This window comes from Amblyomma americanum, chromosome 6 (genome assembly GCF_052857255.1).
Source record: "Amblyomma americanum isolate KBUSLIRL-KWMA chromosome 6, ASM5285725v1, whole genome shotgun sequence".
NCBI lineage: Eukaryota > Metazoa > Arthropoda > Arachnida > Ixodida > Ixodidae > Amblyomma > Amblyomma americanum.
The window spans coordinates 42412925-42433318 of record NC_135502.1 but is presented as its reverse complement, the minus strand read 5'-3'; the positions used below and the strand labels follow the sequence as shown (position 1 = coordinate 42433318).

The 20394-nt window shown below is 46.4% G+C and overlaps 1 protein-coding gene across 1 annotated transcript; it reads left to right on the top strand.

Annotated features, from left to right (window-relative positions):
• Positions 1–666: 666 nt before the first annotated feature.
• Positions 667–20390, top strand: LOC144136695 (follistatin-related protein 1-like). The gene is made up of 11 exons (XM_077669224.1): positions 667–824; positions 943–984; positions 1171–1195; positions 1331–1558; positions 2060–2101; positions 11052–11116; positions 17179–17339; positions 17833–17945; positions 19237–19300; positions 19801–19871; positions 20175–20390. The coding sequence occupies exons 1-11, from the start codon at positions 810–812 to the stop codon at positions 20210–20212; spliced, it is 864 nt and encodes a 287-aa protein (XP_077525350.1). The 5' UTR covers positions 667–809; the 3' UTR covers positions 20213–20390.
• The last annotated feature ends 4 nt before the right edge of the window (positions 20391–20394 follow it).

Below are 20394 nucleotides of genomic sequence, written 5' to 3'. Positions count from 1 at the left end.
CATGTTTTAATCACTTTTCAAATCCGCCGCTTCACGTGTGACCTCACTATACCTTCTCGACCGATCCGCACTTTCTCTCACACCATCGGCCATCGGCGCTTCGCTGAACGGGAGCCTGGACGCTATCTCGCAAATACTATTTGCTGTTGTGTTGGCCTGTCTGCACTACGGTACGCTGGAGACCGGAACGACAGCCAACAAACGGACGCCACGCAGGAAGGAACACACACACTCACACACACTAGGCTGTGTGTGTGTGTGTGACTATATTACGTTAAGTGTGTCATCTCACACATTAGGTAGTACATCCCAAGACAAGTGCCCCATCAGTTGTGACCAGTGTCATGTGGAAGTTCGTTTAGCTGCTTTTATGATAAGGACTTTGTGGCACCAGGCATCACGCGAACGCTCTTACGAGAAATGTAGCACACATTTCTACAGACGCTGAGTCGTCTTATTGCATAGGCGGCCAATATAGTACGCCTAGTTACTGAAACACATGCGGCGTTCTAACGGGTAGTTCCTTATTACAAGGTGAAGCGTAGGGTAGGCCAGTGCTTCGCTTCTTTTTCAAGGTTCAAAATACGCCGCGTAAGAAGAGAGCGAAACTTTACGCACCGACGAAGGATGGCGCCACTAGTCCACGCTAGAGCCTGTTGCGGCCTTGCCCTCCTCTTTGAAACGGATACGCGAAGGCATGGTTTCCGCTGCGGGATCGTGCGATCGTATTTCCGAGCCAAGCTCAATTTGATTACTGCCGTTCGCGTGAGCGGCGTCACTCGCGTCGGAGGCACTTGGCAACACCTACAATGAAGTTCTTGAGTGTGAGTAAGCTCTTTCTTCCAGTTCGAGCTACTAACATCGACTTCGCGGAACTTTTAAAACTTTTTCGTGACCTTCGATCCGCACGCTCATTCAACGTTGTTTTTTGCTTCATTCCAGGCGTGGTTGCTTTTCGCTGCTGGTTGGGCAAGCGTCACATCGGTGAGCAGGATTCGACCTTCTGTCAATGAGCGATCCTTTGATCGCGCATGTTTTTTGGCAGCAGTTTTCCCTCACGAGCGCGCTTGGGACACCTCAGGCGTGTGGCCTTGTGGTTGGAACATATGTCGCTTTGGTGCCACAAAGAAGGAGAAAAAAGCTTGAATATGTCTTGTTCTCTCCGTACAGGTGCCGGTAAAAGATGAGATCACAGGTAAAGACTTTCCCGTTTTCGTCGTGTTCTGTAAACGATTAAAACTCGACGCCTATGGTGCTACTTCTCTTCGTCGCCCCCAAAAAGAAACTCGTCGCCCTTACTAGCGTGCTGTTGCGTTTTCCCGCCATTCAGATAGTCAGCTGGACATCTGCGCCGCCGTTATATGTCGGCCCGGAAGGGTGTGTCGGATCTTGGACAATGGAGTGGCGTCGTGCCAGTGTGTTCAGCACTGCCCATCCCACCACAAGCCTGTATGCGGTACTAATGGAGTGACTTACGACAACCACTGTATGCTTCACAAAGACGCCTGCCTGGGCCAAAAGCACATATCCATCAAGCACAAGGGACACTGCAAAAAGCGTGAGTGCTGGTTTTCATGTATGGCCTGGAAAACTTTGTAATTAGTGTTTCCTTCACTGTGAATTGCAAGTTTTCAAACTACAAGTTATCAAAAGAATTTGGCTCATTACCTTCATTACCTTAACATATTTAAAGACAGGTTGCTAAAACACACTTTAAAAACAGCAGCACACTTATGGACACGAGTAGAAAGGGGAGGTTAACATAACTACAAGAGTGAACTAACAATGTTTTATTGCCAGACATTCTGCATTTCGTATACAGTGGGAGGTGGCACAGAAGAAATATCCCCGAAAACCTCACCTTACCAAACAACCCATGGCGTGTCTATCACTCCTGCTTTAAAGGTACTTCAGGAACAGTTAGTTTTCAAGCTCTCATGGATGTATCATTTCAGTGCTTCTTGTGTGTGAATATGAAATGCTGATATGTGAGGCAAAGTAATCCAAACCGTTTAAATTCAAAAGGATGTGCAGTTTATTCTCTTTATTTGACTTCCAGCCAAGGTCAAGTTGCCACATCACAAGTATCACCAAAAGCCAGGTAACACAGCATCGTTACATTTCTTAGTACCTTGATCTCATTACTCTGCATTTATTCATATCCTTTAAGCAAAGCATTACAGAACCGAGTGAGCTATCTAACAGAAAATCACTTTACACAGCTGCAAAAGCAGAACAAAAATGCAGGTCAGATTATTACATTTCAAGAAAAAATTGTACCTATAACTGATAAAAATAAGCTGATATTGGAGGGCGGCAGTTACAGCAATTTTATGTAAGTGTGCTGATTGTTGGCAGTGCCACTTTTTTATGGTCCATTGGTCTAACAAATCTGAGCGATCACTTGCTTTTCTTTTCTATTTTGTTAAAAATTTCTGTGGGACAAAAGTCCTGTGTTTCAGTGGTGTTGTATATGTAATAATGTTACAAAAGTTTGATTGGCAATGGTTGTAATAATAAGCAGGCTGAGCTGTAGGCATGTCTGCTGATACGGAGGCCTTAGCACTCCGTGACACTTGGTGCAACTTTGCGGGCGAGTAGAGCACATTCTGTATGTTCTCGAAGCATAGAACACAGAACGAAAGCTTTGTGGCTTCAGGAAAAAAGAAGGCATCAACAAACACTGCATAAAGCAGTTTTCTGCTCTGCAGCAACCTGTGTTGGTGGACCAGTCACATGAATGCACCACAGATCTGCGCAGTGAAAAAGGGCTCTCTAACATCATTTCTAAGTCCACTTTATGAAAATGAGCAATGGAGTATTTGTTTCTTCCTGCGGTTCTCGTCCAGTTTACTTCTTTTTTCTTGCGATCCTATACTATAAGGGTATTAGAAGTCAGAACATACAAGCAATCATCTGCAGCACTTGCAGAGCAGGGTGGAGGTTGCGACTAGTTAACAAGTTCATAACAAGGATAGTCATTTTCTGAGCTCAAGACACAAACAAGTCTGTTGAGAATAACTGTGTTTCCTTTTTAACACTAGTTACCAGCTAATCTTTGCTGTACAACACAATCTTCCTTTCAGCTATTAGTTATTACTAACTTGTTCAGGTAAATCTTTGAATAGGAACGGTCTTGTTCTTCAGGATCTTAGGGTGTGCCTTCCAATATCTTTAAGGCTTTGAGTTAAAAGCAAAATCCACGGCAATTAATGTGTGATTTAAACACGCAAAAGGTGATAATTATAGCGCCATTATAGCCAACAACGCATAACCTCCTCCTAACCCCATTACATACTTTTATTTTAGGAAGTGGATATACTGCCGGCAGTGTTGTCTCATTGGCTCGCAATAGTCGCTTGACGTCCACAGCCATGGAAAGTAGCACAATAAAGTGGTTCCTCCAATTGGTTCTGTAGCAAAATGGATCAGCACCGTGTTTTAGTACTCTGAAGACAGCAGTTTGAATCCCCATTTGTGAGAGAATTATCTCATATTCATTTTCCTCTGGGAGCGTGTTGTATTTTGTGTTGCATTCCGAGATTCTTTGGTGCTGAAACCACTGTTTAAACCTCTTGCTCCAAATGATTGCCTTTCATTTTTTGCTACAAACAATTCCAAGCCCGCAAAGCATTTACGAATTCCCCTAGGTGCGTGTTATATTTTAGGTTGCATTCTGAGTCACATTTAGACCAAATATCTTCATATTGCCGCGAATATTTGCAGTGTTCGTTTTTCAAATCTGCCGCGACACCACTTTATCGCTTTGTTTGCGACGCAAGACGCGACTAGATTTATCTCGATTGATCGCAGCCAGGCAAAGCTGATTCTACGTTGTTCCGGAATGTTCTAGTAACTTTGCGCTCTTTATCTCGAATGTTCGCTATCAGCTTTAAATTGAGCACGGCCGACAGCGGCGGGTATTCTGTTCGACGACCGCCGAGCACGCTTGTCGCTTCGCCGCCGCCGAGTGATTCAGTCCATTTTGGGTGCAAGTCAGCCCAATAAACAGCTCTTTTAGAAGATCCTTTCGTCCGTCTTCATCGCTGCTTCGACTGCCGTCACCACTACGTGACATCTGGTGGAGGTGCTGGGTAGCATTCCATGTTCCGGACGCCCCCTTCAAGTCGTGAAGCCAGCCCTGAGCGCTTCGCACCCGAGGACGAGCCAGCAGCTCAGCGAGCCAGCCGACGTCTCCAAGGAGAGGAGCCTGAGTTCGGGAAAAATCCAGACCGCACAAGACAGCGAAAAGACGCGGCTACGAGCACCGCAATCTCGCCGAAGATGTCGACACCGATCATACTGCAGCAGCCGCGGGTGCCGCCAACTTTCAATGGATCCCTAGGCGAAGACCCTGAAGAATGGTTGGATCAATTTGAGCGCGTGGCGTCATTCAACAAGTGGGATGATGCGGCAAAGATTGGACACGTTTTTTTCTCATTGGATGGCTCCGCACGCACGTGGTACGAAAACTACGAGTCGTCCCTTACGACATGGGAGCTATTCAAGAGAGAACTATTGAAGGTATTTACCAGTGTCGTGAGGAAAGAAAGAGCCGAACGACTCCTCGAGTCCAGGATCCAGCTTCCGAATGAGCCCGTCCGCAGTTACGTCGAGGAGATGGAGCGCCTATTTCGCCGCGCCGATCCCGGGATGACCGAGGAAAAGAAAGTTCAGTTCTTAATGCGCGGCGTAAAAGAACAACTCTTTGGCAGCCTCGTCCATCAGCCGCCAAAAACGGTCGAGGAATTCATGCAGGAAGCCTGCACGATTGAGAAGACCCTCGACGTCCGAGCTCGGCAGTACAACCGCCCTTCCTCTGCCTATGCAATCCGTTCGGACACGCCGGCCACCACCAGCGACAGCTTGCGGGACGTTATCCGCGAAATCGTCCGAGAGGAGCTACGCCGATTACTGCCATCCTCCCCACAGCCACAAGCATCGACTCTGATGGACGTGGTACGGGAAGAAGTGCAACAGGCACTTGGCACCCCGACGGCCACAGAACCCCAGGCCATGACCTACGCCACTGCAGTAAGGACTGCTCAGCCCCAATGACAACCCCCACGTCCTCCCCGAGATGAGCCACTTGGTCCACAACGCCGCCTCCCAGCCCCGCCCGCCCAGCCTATGACCGACCCTCAAGCCCCAGGAAATGCGACGCCTGGAGGACTTCCGACAACCGGCCGTTGTGCTTCCATTGCGGTGAGGCCGGCCATATTCTTCGTCACTGCCCGTACCGACGTATCGGTCTTCGAGGATTTGCCGTTAACGCCCCACGACCACGCTTCGGACAACGTCCGCACGAAATCGATGAGTACCTGCGTCGAGAAGAGTACACGCCGAACCGCTTTTCGCGCTCACCATCGCCGTCAACCTCGCGCTTTGCGTCGCCACGCCGCAGCTACGCAGCCGCAGTACGAGGAAGGTCGCCCAGCCCCCGTAGGGGAAACTAAAGGCAGCAACCTCTGGAGGTGAGGTTGCTCACGATCTAAATGCCGAAGATCCTCCACCGACCACGCCCCATGAAGACGCTGCACCCGCGACGCCGCATGAAGAACCGACACTCGCTGCACCGACGCCGCACACAATGAGAACCTCGACCACGACGCAAGCTACCTTGAAATCGACGCCGCCACCCAGAGGAGCTTCGACCACACGCCCAACCCGTGACTCGCATACGCGACGAAGCCGTGACCCGACGCCGAGAGCGACATGCAATGCAAGAGCCAGGACCCTCGACCTAGAAGTGACTATCGACGGCCGGAAAGTTACCGCTCTAGTCGACACAGGAGCCGATTACTCGGTGATGAATGGAACATTCGCTGCGCAGCTCAGAAAAGTCACAACGGCTTGGGACGGCCCACAAATTCGCACCGCTGGGGGCCACCTCATTACGCCATCAGGACAATGCACAGCGCGAGTGACTGTCAAAGGACATACCTATCCTGCGACCTTTGTTGTGCTACCGCAATGCTCCCGCGAAGTGATCTTGGGTATGGATTTCCTTAATGAGCATCAGGCGATCATCGACCTGCGATCCAAGCTGATCACGCTTTCGACGGACGAAGCCATCGCTTCGATGAAAACTCGGGAAAATCACGTTGCCCTAAGTGTCCTGGAGGAAGAAGTGAGCGTCCCACCCCGTTCAAGCGTTATCGTGACCGTAGGCGCCACGAAAGCCATAAACACTGAAGCCATCATCGAGGGGAACATGCAGTTGCTACTAGACCGAGGAATCAGCATCGCAAGAGGCATCGCACATTTCCGCAATGGCCAGGCCGAAGTACTGCTGACTAACTTCAGCGAGGAATACCGGCATATTAACAGAGGAACGACGATTGCTTTCTACGACGAAATATCTGACGTACGAGATTCCTTCGCCCTCTCCGGCCCCTCCGCAGAAGATCCGCCTGACCAAGAGAACTCGCCCACTTTCGACATCAACCCAGCCCTGCACCGGAACAGACAAGACCAGATCCGCAATCTGCTTCAAAACTACAGTGAGTGCTTTTCGACATCGCCGAAGGTGCGACAAACGCCAATTGCCAAGCATCGCATTATAACGGATCAACACGTCCTACCTCTCCGTCAAAGCCCCTACCGTGTGTCTCCGCGAGAACGACAAGCCATCCGGGACCAAGTCGAAGAAATGCTTCGCGACGACGTCATCCAGCCTTCAAACAGCCCATGGGCGGCACCGGTTGTCCTAGTGAGAAAGAAAGACGGCGCACTTCGATTCTGCGTGGATTACCGCCGCTTGAACAACATAACAAAGAAGGACGTCTACCCCCTCCCCCGCATCGACGACACACTGGACCGCCTCTGCAACGCCAAATATTTCTCATCGATGGACCTCAAGAGCGGCTACTGGCAAATTGAGGTCGACGAAAGAGATCGCGAGAAGACAGCATTCATAACTCCGGATGGGCTGTTTGAGTTCAAGGTGATGCCATTTGGTCTCTGTTCCGCACCAGCGACGTTTCAGCGAGTAATGGATACAGTGCTGGCAGGCCTGAAGTGGAAAATTTGTCTGGTATATTTAGATGACGTCGTTGTCTTCGCCTCGAACTTTGAAGAGCACCTCAAAAGACTTCGAACAGTACTAGACGCAATCAAGTCGTCTGGCCTAACCTTGAAAGCAGAGAAATGCCACTTTGCCTACGAAGAGCTGCTGTTTCTAGGCCACATCGTTAGCAAGGAAGGAGTACGCCCAGACCCGCAGAAAACAGCTGCTATTGAACAGTTTCAACCGCCGGCCGATAAGAAAGCAGTGCGCAGATTTCTCGGACTATGCGCATATTACCGACGATTTGTGAAAAACTTTTCGCGCATCGCCGAGCCCCTGACCCAACTGACGAAGGCAGACGTGCCGTTTAAATGGGAAGCGCCGCAAGCAGAACCCTTCAAAGAACTTCAGCGTCGTTTACAGTCCCCACCGATCCTTGCGCATTTTGACGAAAACGCCGATACTGAAGTTCATACCGACGCAAGCAGCGTGGGACTAGGCGCCGTTCTCGTTCAAAAAAGTGACGGGCTGGAGAAGGTCATCGCATACGCTAGCCGTTCCCTTTCTAAGGCCGAGGCTAACTATTTGACCACTGAGAAGGAGTGCCTTGCCATCATCTGGGCTACGTCGAAATTCCGCCCCTACCTCTACGGACGGCCGTTCAAGGTGGTCAGCGACCACCACGCGCTCTGCTGGCTTGCCAATTTGAAGGATCCCTCTGGCCGACTCGCTCGATGGAGTCTGCGTCTCCAGGAGTTTGACGTCACCGTCGTTTACAAGTCCGGACGCAAGCACACTGACGCCGATTGCCTCTCACGAGCCCCTGTAGATGCACCGCCGCTGGACGACGATGAGGACGCCTTCCTGGGACCCATCAGCGCAAGCTCTTTTGCTCAGCAGCAACGCTTGGACCCCAACCTAAAAGGCCTCATCGAGTACCTGGAAGGCAAGGTTTCTTCACCCCCCGCTTCATTCAAGCGAGGACTGTCTTCTTTCTGTGTGCAGAATGAGGTCCTTGTGAAGAAGAACTTTACAGCGAACAAAACAGCCTACCTCCTTGTTGTACCTACTTGTCTCCGCGAAGAAGTTCTACAGGCTTCACACGACGAGCCGACAGCTGGACATCTCGGGTTTACTCGCACCCTCCGCCGCATTCAAGACAAGTATTACTGGCCCCGACTGTCTGCCGATGTCGCACACTATGTGAAAACATGCCGAGATTGTCAGCGACGAAAGACTCCTCCCACACGACCAGCAGGATTTCTGAAACCCATTGAACCTCCCTCAAGATCCTTTCAGCAGATTGGTATGGACTTGCTTGGCCCTTTTCCAACGTCAACATCTGGAAATAAGTGGATCATCATAGCGACCGACTACCTGACCCGCTACGCCGAGGCGAAAGCCCTACCGAACGGAACAGCAGCAGAAGTGGCCAAATTTTTCGTGGAGTGCATTCTTATTCGACACGGCGCCCCCGATGTGCTCATCACGGACAGAGGAACAGCATTTACGGCGGAACTCACGCAAGCCATCCTACGCTACAGCCAAACCAGCCACCGGAGGACAACTGCATACCATCCGCAGACCAACGGACTGACCGAGCGCCTGAACAAAACCATCGCCGATATGCTCGCTATGTATGTCGATGCCGAACATAAAACGTGGGATGTCATCCTGCCTTACGTCGTCTTCGCCTACAACACCGCAGTGCAGGAGACCACCCAGATGACGCCTTTTAGGCTCGTCCATGGCAGGGATGCCACGACCACGCTAGACGCCATGCTGCCCAACGTTACAGAAGAAGAGAACGTCGACGTTGCCGCCTACCTTCAACGCGCAGAAGAAGCTCGAAGGCTTGCCCGATTACGGATCAAAGATCAGCAGCGGTCCGACGCCAGACGCTACAACCTACGAAGACGCAACGCGGAATACAAGCCAGGAGACCAAGTCTGGGTGTGGACGCCCATTCGCCGCCGTGGATTGAGTGAAAAGCTTTTGCGCCGCTATTTCGGCCCATACAAGGTTCTTCGTCGGCTGGGTGAACTGGATTATGAAGTCATCCCTGACGCAATGACTGCATCCCAGCGACGCCGCGTACGACCAGAAGTTGTCCATGTAGTCCGTCTGAAGCCGTATTATGCACGCTAAAGGCCGCTGCATTTCCATGCTCTATTTTCGCAAGATCCGTTTTTTTCCCTTACTAGTCGCATTATTTGTTTTAATGCATCGGGCCGATGCTTCTTTGAGAGGGGAGTAATGCCGCGAATATTTGCAGTGTTCGTTTTTCAAATCTGCCGCGACACCACTTTATCGCTTTGTTTGCGACGCAAGACGCGACTAGATTTATCTCGATTGATCGCAGCCAGGCAAAGCTGATTCTACGTTGTTCCGGAATGTTCTAGTAACTTTGCGCTCTTTATCTCGAATGTTCGCTATCAGCTTTAAATTGAGCACGGCCGACAGCGGCGGGTATTCTGTTCGACGACCGCCGAGCACGCTTGTCGCTTCGCCGCCGCCGAGTGATTCAGTCCATTTTGGGTGCAAGTCAGCCCAATAAACAGCTCTTTTAGAAGATCCTTTCGTCCGTCTTCATCGCTGCTTCGACTGCCGTCACCACTACGTGACAATATGATTGCACTTCCAGTCGTTGTCTGCTCGAGTACACCTATGGGATATACCAGCAGTATAGTCACATGATCATAGCCAGCCAGCCGATGAGGGAAACTGCCGGCGACTTAATGTGCAGGCTATTCTTCTGGCTGCGGCTCAGTGTACTTGTCAAATTTTCACCGTAATGCTCATTTTTTTTACTTCAGGAAATGATAGTATGCATCTAAAGGACAGAAAACACTACGAAAATTTTGAACACAAACTTGACAGGCTCTAGTGGGGGTCAGCGCTTGTCTGTGTGTTTCCTCGTTCTCGGTCCTCCGTTCGTTCACGCTGTTTCTAACCAAAATGAATACATACCAACTCGCCCAACTATCCATTCTACTACAGGGATTTGGCACCACTCACCGCTACTGGCAATGAACTCCTCTCTACTTTCTTTATCTTCTGACACACTGTCAAGGAGGTCGTCACTGTTGTCTTCACTTGAAGAACATAAGCATTGATGTCATCACTATCACTGAACACTGAGGCATCAAAACTAGCCGCACAGCTGCCACTTGTGACTTATTGTTCTTGTCTGCAGTGAAAAGTTTCCAGTTTCAGGCAGATCAGCAGTATTACAGAACGCATACCATCATCTGAGCAAAGAAACGCATGTTGTACGAGCCCTGCTTGCTGTAAACTGGACACATACTGCTACAAAGCACATGACGAGCTGGACACCTCAGGAGCCAGAAATGACTGTTGGCCTGTGACAAGCCTGGCTAATCAGTGTCTATTAGAGGTTTAATGCTATCTGTGGAGCAAGCATCTTATTTTGGAAGTATGTTTAGAAAAATCTGAGCAGTTCAACTTGCATTGCTTTGGTGAGCAAGCAGTCTTGATTAGGTATATAGGCAAGCAGCCATGCATCGCTATATTTGTGAACCTTTTGCACTTGTCATGTCATCTATTTTCTGCTTGCTATTATCTGCTTCTGATGCATATCAGATATAGTGTAGTGTACACTGCTCAGCTCTGTTCTGGCACTGTCTCTTATGTCGTGCAGTTTCTGTAGCAGTCGTTAACTCTTATTTGCAAAGTTACAAGGTTCTTGGCAACATTTTAACAGCTATAGCTCTTGTATACTCATCACTGCATAAGGAGTTTGTTTGTGGGAATTCATATTTTCATTGCAACACACATCGTGAACTCCAAACCCAACAGTGCATGAGACACATTCACCATAAAATGGTAGTGCATGAAGCATCTTAATGATAATCTCTAGGTCATTAGTAATATTAAGTGTTCGAGCACCCAGTTCCCATAATGACATGTATTGTTATGATTAGATAGTGGCTATGTTTGCTAGTGGCACTGTAGTTAAGTATACATACTTTAAGATTGCTGTGTGCCTTATGGTTGTGTATCTGTTTCTTTTGGTGTGTAGTTGTTTGCTTCCAACATGAGAGGGATCGCATTCGAAGGCACTTTGTGGAGCTTCTCGAATCTAAGGTGAGTAGTAGCGGAGCTACTCTATGTAAGCAAAATACAGTAGTACTGTGGGCACATTTGAAACAGATGATAGGCTTTGTTCCTTAAAGGAAACCAAGCAGACAGGTGTGCAATAAAATATCAGCACTGTCCAGTGCATATTCGTCTTGCTAGAATCGTTTATTCCACCGTGAAGGTTTGTGAAGGACTGGTAGAGGTATAGATATCCATAGGAACTGCCGAAGCATCATGCTACATATGGGCATGTTCAGATAAGAACGGTAATCGAGGTCCCATGACCATTTTTTGTTTTCAATTAAATTGGCCGTGGCCTTGTGTTTGAGCGCTCGCCTCGGCTTTGGTAGGTCGGGGGTTCGATCCCCGCGGCTGCCGGTCTTACCGAGCCGGTCAAACTAATGGGAACAAGCGGTCCCCCGGCCATAGCGCTCGGCTTTTCAGGGGTGCACCGCATGGGAAAGGTAGCCTGTGCTGCCAAAGTCCCGTCGATTGTGGGCAAGAAACGACTAGAAGCGGTGGAACCCGCAGTCGGAATGAGCTCGGAAGGGCCACAAATGGGCTCCTATCGCACGAGGCGGATTTAACGTTGTTGACGGCGGAACTTATCGCTGATCCATCATAGCAACTGTGGTCAAGACCCTTTTCCCAAGCATCTCACCCAGAAGAGCCGAGCACCAGGCCGGGGGAAATCTTGTACACATTAAAAACCGGTGGGTACCCGGTGGCACTGGGGGTCGAACCCAGCACCTCCCGAACCCAGCACCTCCGAGATGACGAAGGTGTGAGCCACGTTGGCAGTGATACCACCTTTAGCAGGCACCGAGGTTGTCCGACACTGGGGCTTCGCCCGCGAGGGGCGCAGCGGGGTTTACGGAGCTTCTCCCAAGCGAACACCCCTAATGAAAGCCGGGCGCTAGGCTGAGGGACGCTTGTACCCATTTTTACCTGTGGGTGTCCGTCGGTGGGTTTCGAACCGATCACCGCCCGCAGCCGAGACGGGCGCCCATCCCACTAGGCCACGGCCACGGCATGTTCAGATAAGAACGGTAATCGAGGTCCCATGACCATTTTTTGTTTTCAATTAAATTTTTATATGTGATGGGTAAATGTGTCCACACAAAGGAATGAACCTTAGTTTTGCAAGGAACTTCGTAGTTTTCTCGGAAAAAATCGTATGTCACAAGAGGTGGAGAATGTCGTTTTTGTCACTTCGCAAAGTTGCAAGTTTGGAGCATCACTGCATGCACAATAAATTGTTTCCGCGCATAAGTATTTTTTCAGTACTTCATTATAGCTTGTACTATACGAACAAATAAAAAAACGTTTTCTTGCTGTGTAAATCTTCTGAGTAAAAAATCGCAAACTTCGCTTCCGGAGCTGTGCGGTGCCAAAAAGGCACTTTTCAGGGCAGCCTTAGGGCAAGATGCGTAAAGATCTCCCAACTGAATCTTTTTCTCTGTATTTTTCAGCTACTTTTAATCACTTCAGGCAAGTTTTGTAGCTCTACACTTGACCTATATTTTTCAGTATGGCCTCAAAATTGGCAGAAGTTCAAAAACGTCAAAAAAGTGACAACTTTGACTTGAATTTAAAAAAAACATCATCATCGAATTTTATTAAAATTTGCCCTAATAATACTCAATACTTCATAAGTTTAAGGCAGCAAAAAAGTGTTGCATTATTTTGTTTTAAAGTATAAAAATAAATACAAGACTGAGTTCATGTTTTTGTTACCTAGAATTGCTTATTACTGCCTCTTAGAAATAGCAACTGTCAGAAATTTGATTTAGCACTCATTGAACGTGGTTACATTTCATTTGCCACAATATGCAAACCATCCTGAATGTTTGTACAGCTTCTACTCGCTTGTTAGCGGCGTTCTTAATGCGTCAAAATGGGAATAAATTTGCTATTTCACCTGATCAACTGGCTGCTAGCGGTCAAACGTTTTTTTTTTGTATTCTCTAATTTATCATCTTAAGGTACATTGGTATGTAATTGATTCTTTAAAAATATTAGATCATTTGTCGGTTCTTAAAAAAATTTTTATATATAAAAATTTATATTAATGTGTTTCTGAAGCCGACGTTTCCGTACCTGCATCTGTTTACCTCTGTGTTCTAAGGTTCTACAGGGCAATGTCAGGAGACAGAACGTCGTCTTCTGAGAGGAACAATTTACCTGCAAGATTTTTAATCAGGAGGAGTTTTAATAGGGACGCAATTTACAAATGGGATGCCGCTTTATGTGCAGATTGCAATTCAGAAAATCGTAACAAGAAATAAACGGCAGCAGTTGAAGTCAGTATGCGCACAGTATATTGTCCAGCACGAAGCACAAACCAGATCACAGTCTCTTCCATTCCGAAGCAGCGGTGGAGGCCACGTAGGATGCATTGCCTTCATTTGTTTGAACGTACTTCCACATATGGAGCGACTGAACTCCAGGCACTTTCTTTGCCGTTTTCCATTCTTCCTTCTTCGTTTTGCGAAAGTCTGCAAGCTCCCTCTGTGGGAGCTCCAGAATGGTGATGTTCTTTAGCGTTCCTTGAATTGCGTCTACGAAGCCGCTGGCTGTTTGTATGGCCTCACTTGCAGGCTTCCGCAAGTTGTGGTGTGATGCTCGATGTTTCACAAGCCCACCAACGCCGTCGCGAGCATTTTTACTGTGTCCAGTGGCCGAAAGCATCCATTTCGTCTCTTGACATTCACTGCGTTGTAGCTCATGAAACTGATATTTATTCTTGAAGTGAGCGGGAGCCCGTTGCTCGCATATGTTATCTTGGTGTAAATTGGCGCGTTGTCTTCGAGGTGTGCTTTGATTTTCGACAGAGCCTAGCATGCATGAGCTGAATCATGAGACATATCGTCGGAAATAACGGCGTAGTTCCGAGTCGATTTTCTTGACGTGACAACGCAGGTTAACACGGTCACCTGCTTTTTCTGCCAATGGTACGCTTGTACTGCGTCTGGAAGTACAACTGTCCAGTTTTCGGCGAAATCAAAATGCAAAACTATTGCACCTCTCCTGCAGCTGTGTTTTTCTTGTATGTATTGCTCTTGCTTGCACAGATCTAATATAGTTGTGGGGAATCCATTTCATGGTCATTCTTAGAAATTCTCCCATAAATGATGAAGCGGTCAGAGTCTTTTTAACGAGCTCACCGTATTCCCATGAAGCAATCAACACCTCGTCCTTGCTGCTCATTTCAAAATTTTCCGAATTGAAAATGCCATCTTGTGGACAGTGCTCACAATTCCTAAGGAAACATGATGCAATAGGTTCCTGGCATACGCAGAGACTGCATATCTTCGGGAGAAAGCGACCTTCCGGACGCGTTCTGCAGTCCCACGAGGCACAACTGAAAGTTTGCACAGCACACACAAACACACACTTCACACTGTGGCGAGCATTTCACCCACTTAGAACACAAGGATATGAATTTTGTGAGGCCAACCTGGGAGGCAGGGTGAGCTTGCTTGTAGAGGCGGAATGCTTCTCGCAAGGATTGCGTCATGAAGCATTTAGGTATCCATTCTTTCTCTCCCTCCTTTTCGATTCTCACAGCATCCTTTTTGTTCGGAGTCTGTCTGGAGCAATCGAGTTCATCCATGGTGTAATATTCTAAAACGGTGGTAATGTCTTCCTGTTGTAGTTTACATCTTGTATATCTCTCCTGTGTTGACCATACACCTTCCTCATCCACCATCTTCTTCGATTTTTGGATAACGTACCTCGTTGCCTCTGGAATAACTTCCTGCACATATTTCACGGTTAGGTTTCGTGGTAGCAGTGTCAGCAGCTGGCAACGCTCTTGCCTTCTTCCTTCCATCTTGCGTCTTCTTCTTCTTCACTGCGTACGCAAAGGACGTACATCTATTGTAGGCAGCATGTAGGTTGTCCTCCCAACTGCTGCATTGCGCACACTTTTCTTCTGACGCACGCGAAGTCTCTGGGACATTATATGCTGCCTGTATCCCCGATCGTATTTTCGTCACCATAGCTCTTGCCACCTCTTCCTGCTTTCACTTTGCATAGGAAAGTCTGAGGCGTTTTTTTAGAGCGCTCGGTGGCTTTAGGGGCGAGATTTCGGAGGTAAGGCTGACACTTGAATTTAAATTTTCTACGATTTCTTCCCCAGGGCGGAATTCTTCTAATGTTTCGGTTGACTCTGCCTGCATATTATCTATGTCTTCCTTGAACCGACGGTAACAATTCTGACAGATGAAGTCACTTTCTCGTACCCTGAGAGCTTCTTCGGGAAGTAGGACTTTTTCGAGAGCAGCGACATTGAGTGTCTTTACACTGCGAAAATTATGTCCTTTTTCACTTCTCTGTTTGTGCCTTTTTGAGTAGTCGGCACAAAACGTTCGCCGCGGAAATCTCTTCATGAATGCAAAAGCTCACCGCTTCCGGAGATTATTGCGAGACAGAAGAGCAGGTGACGAATGCAGGGCCCAGAGCTGCTTTTCCAAAAATAAAGGAGATGGACAGATGAATGGATTTTTAACACAGGCTGCCCACCGTCGACACTGATGTTGCTTCGGTCTGGCGTAGGAGCTGAGACTGAGATGCCAAGTATGCTTGTCGAGGGAGCGCTCTAGCGTAGAGAAAACACGCGAGTACAGAAAACGACCCCACTGGGTCTACCAGGCCTGGAAAACGACACACAAAACTCGAGATCCGAACAACATCCGCTCACAAGGGGTATCTTGGTCGAAGGTCGAAGGCTGAGGCATAACTGCCAGACGTTCAGTGCGTTGCGATGGAAAGATGATAGCGGCGGCTAAAGCCTCGGTGTGGTGCGGCGGCAGCACACATGATGCTGTGAATTTCAGGGTCGCGCCGGGCGTTATATAGCTATAGGAGCGGCTGCCAAGCGCGGTTCATCCCTGGAGCGGCGGTAGCAGTTAAAGTCACCTTGAGAGTGCGACGGGTGCATTAATTGTTTGCATAAACTACCCCTACACACACGTCACTCCAAAATAACGTGCTCAAATATGCTTACAGTAATTTAGGTCCCTCCGTTAGAACAGTACAAAAGCGAATAGGAGGTTTAGACGTTTGATTGTAATAGAAAAAAATGCTTACAAATTACACTTATGAACTCAGCAACTGTAGCGTTTAAAATTTACTTAAAGAAAACCAATACTAAAACCAGCTTCTGACGATTGCGCATCCTAAGAGGGAATACTGAGCAGTCGTAGGGATTGAAATCATGAAGTCCGTTTTGTATTTATTTTCATACTTTGAAACAATATAATGCAATACTTTTTAGGTGCCTTAAAATTATGAAGTATTGAGTATAATTAGGGCAAATTTTAATAAAATTCGATGATGATGTTTTTTTTTAAATTCATGTCAAAGTAGTCACTTTTTTGACGTTTTTGAACTTCTGCCAATTTCGAGGCCATATTGAAAAATATAGGTCAAGTGTAGAGCTACAAAACTTGCCTGAAGTGATTAAAAGTAGCTGAAAAATACAGAGAAAAAGATTCAGTCGGGAGATCTTTACACATCTTGCCCTAATGCTGCCCTGAAAAGTGCCTTTTTGGCACCGCACAGCTCCGGAAGCGAAGTTTGCGATTTTTTACTCAGAAGATTTACACAGCAAGAAAACGTTTTTTTGTTTGTTCGTATAGTACAAGTTGTAATGAAGTACTGAAAAAATACTTATGCACGGAAACAATTTATTGTGCATGCAGTGATGCTCCAAACTTGCAACTTTGCAAAGTGGCAAAAACGACATTCTCCACCTCTTGTGACATACGATTTTTTTCCAAGAAAACTACGAAGTTCCTTGCAAAACTAAGGTTCATTCCTTTGTGTGGACACACTTACCCATCACATATAAAAATTCATTTGAAAACAAAAAATGGTCATGGGACCTTGATTACCGTTCTTATCTGAACATGCCCATATATACTTAATTTTATCCCGTATGGTACATGCAACACTTGCATTTTAACCATCTTTAGGTTCTTGAGGCCCAGATATTGAAAATTTTTTGTTATTTGTTGTAAAAAGCCTTGTTTTATAATGCCGTGTTCTTTTCTGGTTGGCAGGTCTCTCACGACAGGCATTACCCAAGAGTGGTTGACGATGTGTTTGATGACTGTGACCATGACGGTGACGATTTCCTCAGCACTCATGAGCTTTCAAAGTGTGTCCGGAGGAACAACACGATGTTCCACACATGGCTGAAACATAGAAGTGAACTGGCAGCGTAAGAGAAAGCATTTTCATTTTATAGTTCTCACAACACTGCTACAATCTGTACAGAAGTACAGCTCTGTTGTGTGCAGTTTTTTTTCTGCTTTAGCTGCGCTAAGCAAGAAAGAAAGCACGCCTTCTAGTTCCTGTAGTTGAAGTGTCGAAACCTTCAAAGCATAGCACATCTGGACGCCACTGAGTAAATCCTATTCAGTATAGCACCCCTATTTTATGCACTAAGCCAGTGCACACAACTGACCATGGGGCTGGAGAGTAACTGGCATATTCTGAAAAGGCATCTAGTGCAGAGCCTTTTTTTTTCTTTTGATGATTGATATTTACTTTCTGTAAAGTATTAATGTTTAATATCTTGTAATTTTTTGCAGTGTTCGGAATTGTGTGCTTCAATGAATCTCACTTGAAGGTGATGAAATAAAGAGCTCTATGGGTGTAAATATAAGTAGCACATGTGAGCCTTTACCTCCGGTCCTGTTTTTTATTTTTAGTACACTGTGTATCGATGCCATGGTGGAGGTTGCTGACAGAAATTCAGATTGGCTACTCTCAAGGCGGGAGTTCCAAAATTTCATGAGGCCATCGTACCGTCCACCTATCAAGAGTAAGTTCCTGCTGAACCCACTTGAAGATCACCATACTTTCCTGCTTCTGTCTTTCATTTCTTGCAAGATGCCACTTCTTTTTTTCACCCATAAATCTTCTTGACATGTCCTAGACAATGGATATGAAATCCACATCTACCACTGGGCCGCATAACTGGTGCATTGTTTCCAGTGAGGTACATTGTTGTCCATCTGTGGACAGAGGATGAATGCTGGTGTGGCCTGCAGGGAAATGAAGTGCCACAGTGCACTGCATTTATAATGGGCTGTTTTGCACATAGTCCATAACTTGCACATAGTCCACTTGCACATAGTACATAACTGCAAGCACATAGGCTTGACACTTGCCAGCACTTCACTTCACCAGAGGTGGTCCAGAATGCATAGTTTGCGGGTGCATGGAACTGTGAGGTCATGTCAACTTTGTTCACACGCAAGAGTAGGTTTGTGGTCATCGACACTAAGGGGAATGTTGTATCAATAAAAGCAAAACCATGACTGAGAAGTAGCTTGTAGATAAGCTCAAACCTGTGAATCTAATTTCCAAGTGATGCATGCAGAGAAGCTCTGTCCCAGCTGTTTCACTTTTGTTGCCAGGAAAGTCCATATTGCAAGGCTGTCATTAATATGATGCTTTTACGCATACTGTAAATGTATGCTTATTGGGTAGCTGTTTGCATTATTCTTCCGATTTCAGCTCTTCACAAGTTTCATAGTTGGTGAATGCTGGCAAATGAATAAATGGATGGGGAGGTTACTGTAGTATGCAGCAGTTTTGTTTTGGGGTTGCTGTATATTTTGGTAGAAAATTCTAAAAATAGTTTGCTGTTTCACACCTTTCTGATGGCATGATAGCTTGGTCAAGAGAATTTGTTCTTTATATAGAATATTTGCATCACCTAGATATTAAAGTAAAATCTGGATGATATGAATCTCCAACTGTTGCGAGAAATATTTGTATCATCCAAAGTTCGTATGACCTAAAACGAACAAAATCTGTATGCAGAAGCTCAGGAAGTGCATTCACACAGATCTGTTTATAGCTGTGCAGCAGCCACACACGATTCATACCACATAATTGTCATTCAGGGTGTTGGCAGTATGTGGGCCAGGCACCACCGCACGTTGCGCCTGGCCCGCGAACATGCGCCTAGCCTGCGATGTGTGTGCCAGGTGCACAATAAAGAACCCCAGGTAGTCTTAAGTAATATGGAGCCCTCCGCTACGGTGCTTCTCATAGCCCATGTGTCGTTTTGGGACATTAAACCTCACAATTTATTTGCATTCCAGGCTGCCCTTTGGAGGACCGGTACTATAAAGATGGTGATGAAATAATGATCGACTGCAGTAACTGGTATGACAGCCTTGTTCAGAATTAACCACATTCTTTCTAAAACGTATGATGTTTAATTATTTGAGAGTGGTGCAATATTCACAGTCCATGCTTCATATTACTAGTAAAAGTAAGAAAACACTTACAGTCGCACTTGTTTTCTAAGCAATCACATCAAGACCACTTTGTTCATTCACTGGAACAGAAAGTACTGTCTCGAAAAGGTAGTGATGTTCGTTATGAAGAGCCAGTGCTATGATGGAAGCAACATTTACTCTCGGGTATTATAGTGCTCAAGATTGTATGAAAAATGCAGTTTATACTCGTTTTCTTTGACAAAAGTTTCAAACTTTGACAGTAGTGAGAGATGAGCATCAGCAGCAGCAGCAGAGAACTGAGCTTTGCATTGTTTTAAATGGTCTCTCCATGCTAGGAAGTACTAGAATGCAACACTAAAATTATGTGGAATTAGACAATAATGTTACATGCACTTTGTTTAAAAGCTTCTATGCAAATTTCAGTGTCTGTGCTGGTGGGAACTGGTCTTGTGCCAGTTTTCCATGTGAACTCAAGACACCAAAGCACAAGAAAGGTGAGGGTGTGCTTAGATTACTGTTTACTCTGGTGGTGAATGATGTTTGGAAGGCTGGCCATTCATTACTTGCAAAGTTTTTTCATTGCATTTGCAGTGTGTTTTGATATAAATTATTAGTTCTCTATTCATGCTTTGGCAATCTGTATCATCAATTTCTAGATTGCACATTTTTATTGTAGAAGTTTGTATGCAGTGTATACATCTTTGGTAAAATCAGGAAATTTCAGGTTTCTGATAATAAAGGGCTTGTTTTGTATACACTGTACAGCATACATATTTATAATGGTTTTCTTTTTACAGGGCATCACCACAAGAAGAACAACAATGTTTCAGACTAACTAAATACTATACGTATGCAATGTGTCGAACAGTTGCCAGTGATGGTTTTCCCAGTCAAACCATATAATATTATGCGTTGTGATAAATGCATCTATTGAGTGCTATATACACATTTTAAGTTTCCCCACCTGCTTGTACAACATTTATCTTGTTGAATAAATACTCTTAGAGCAGTAATCTA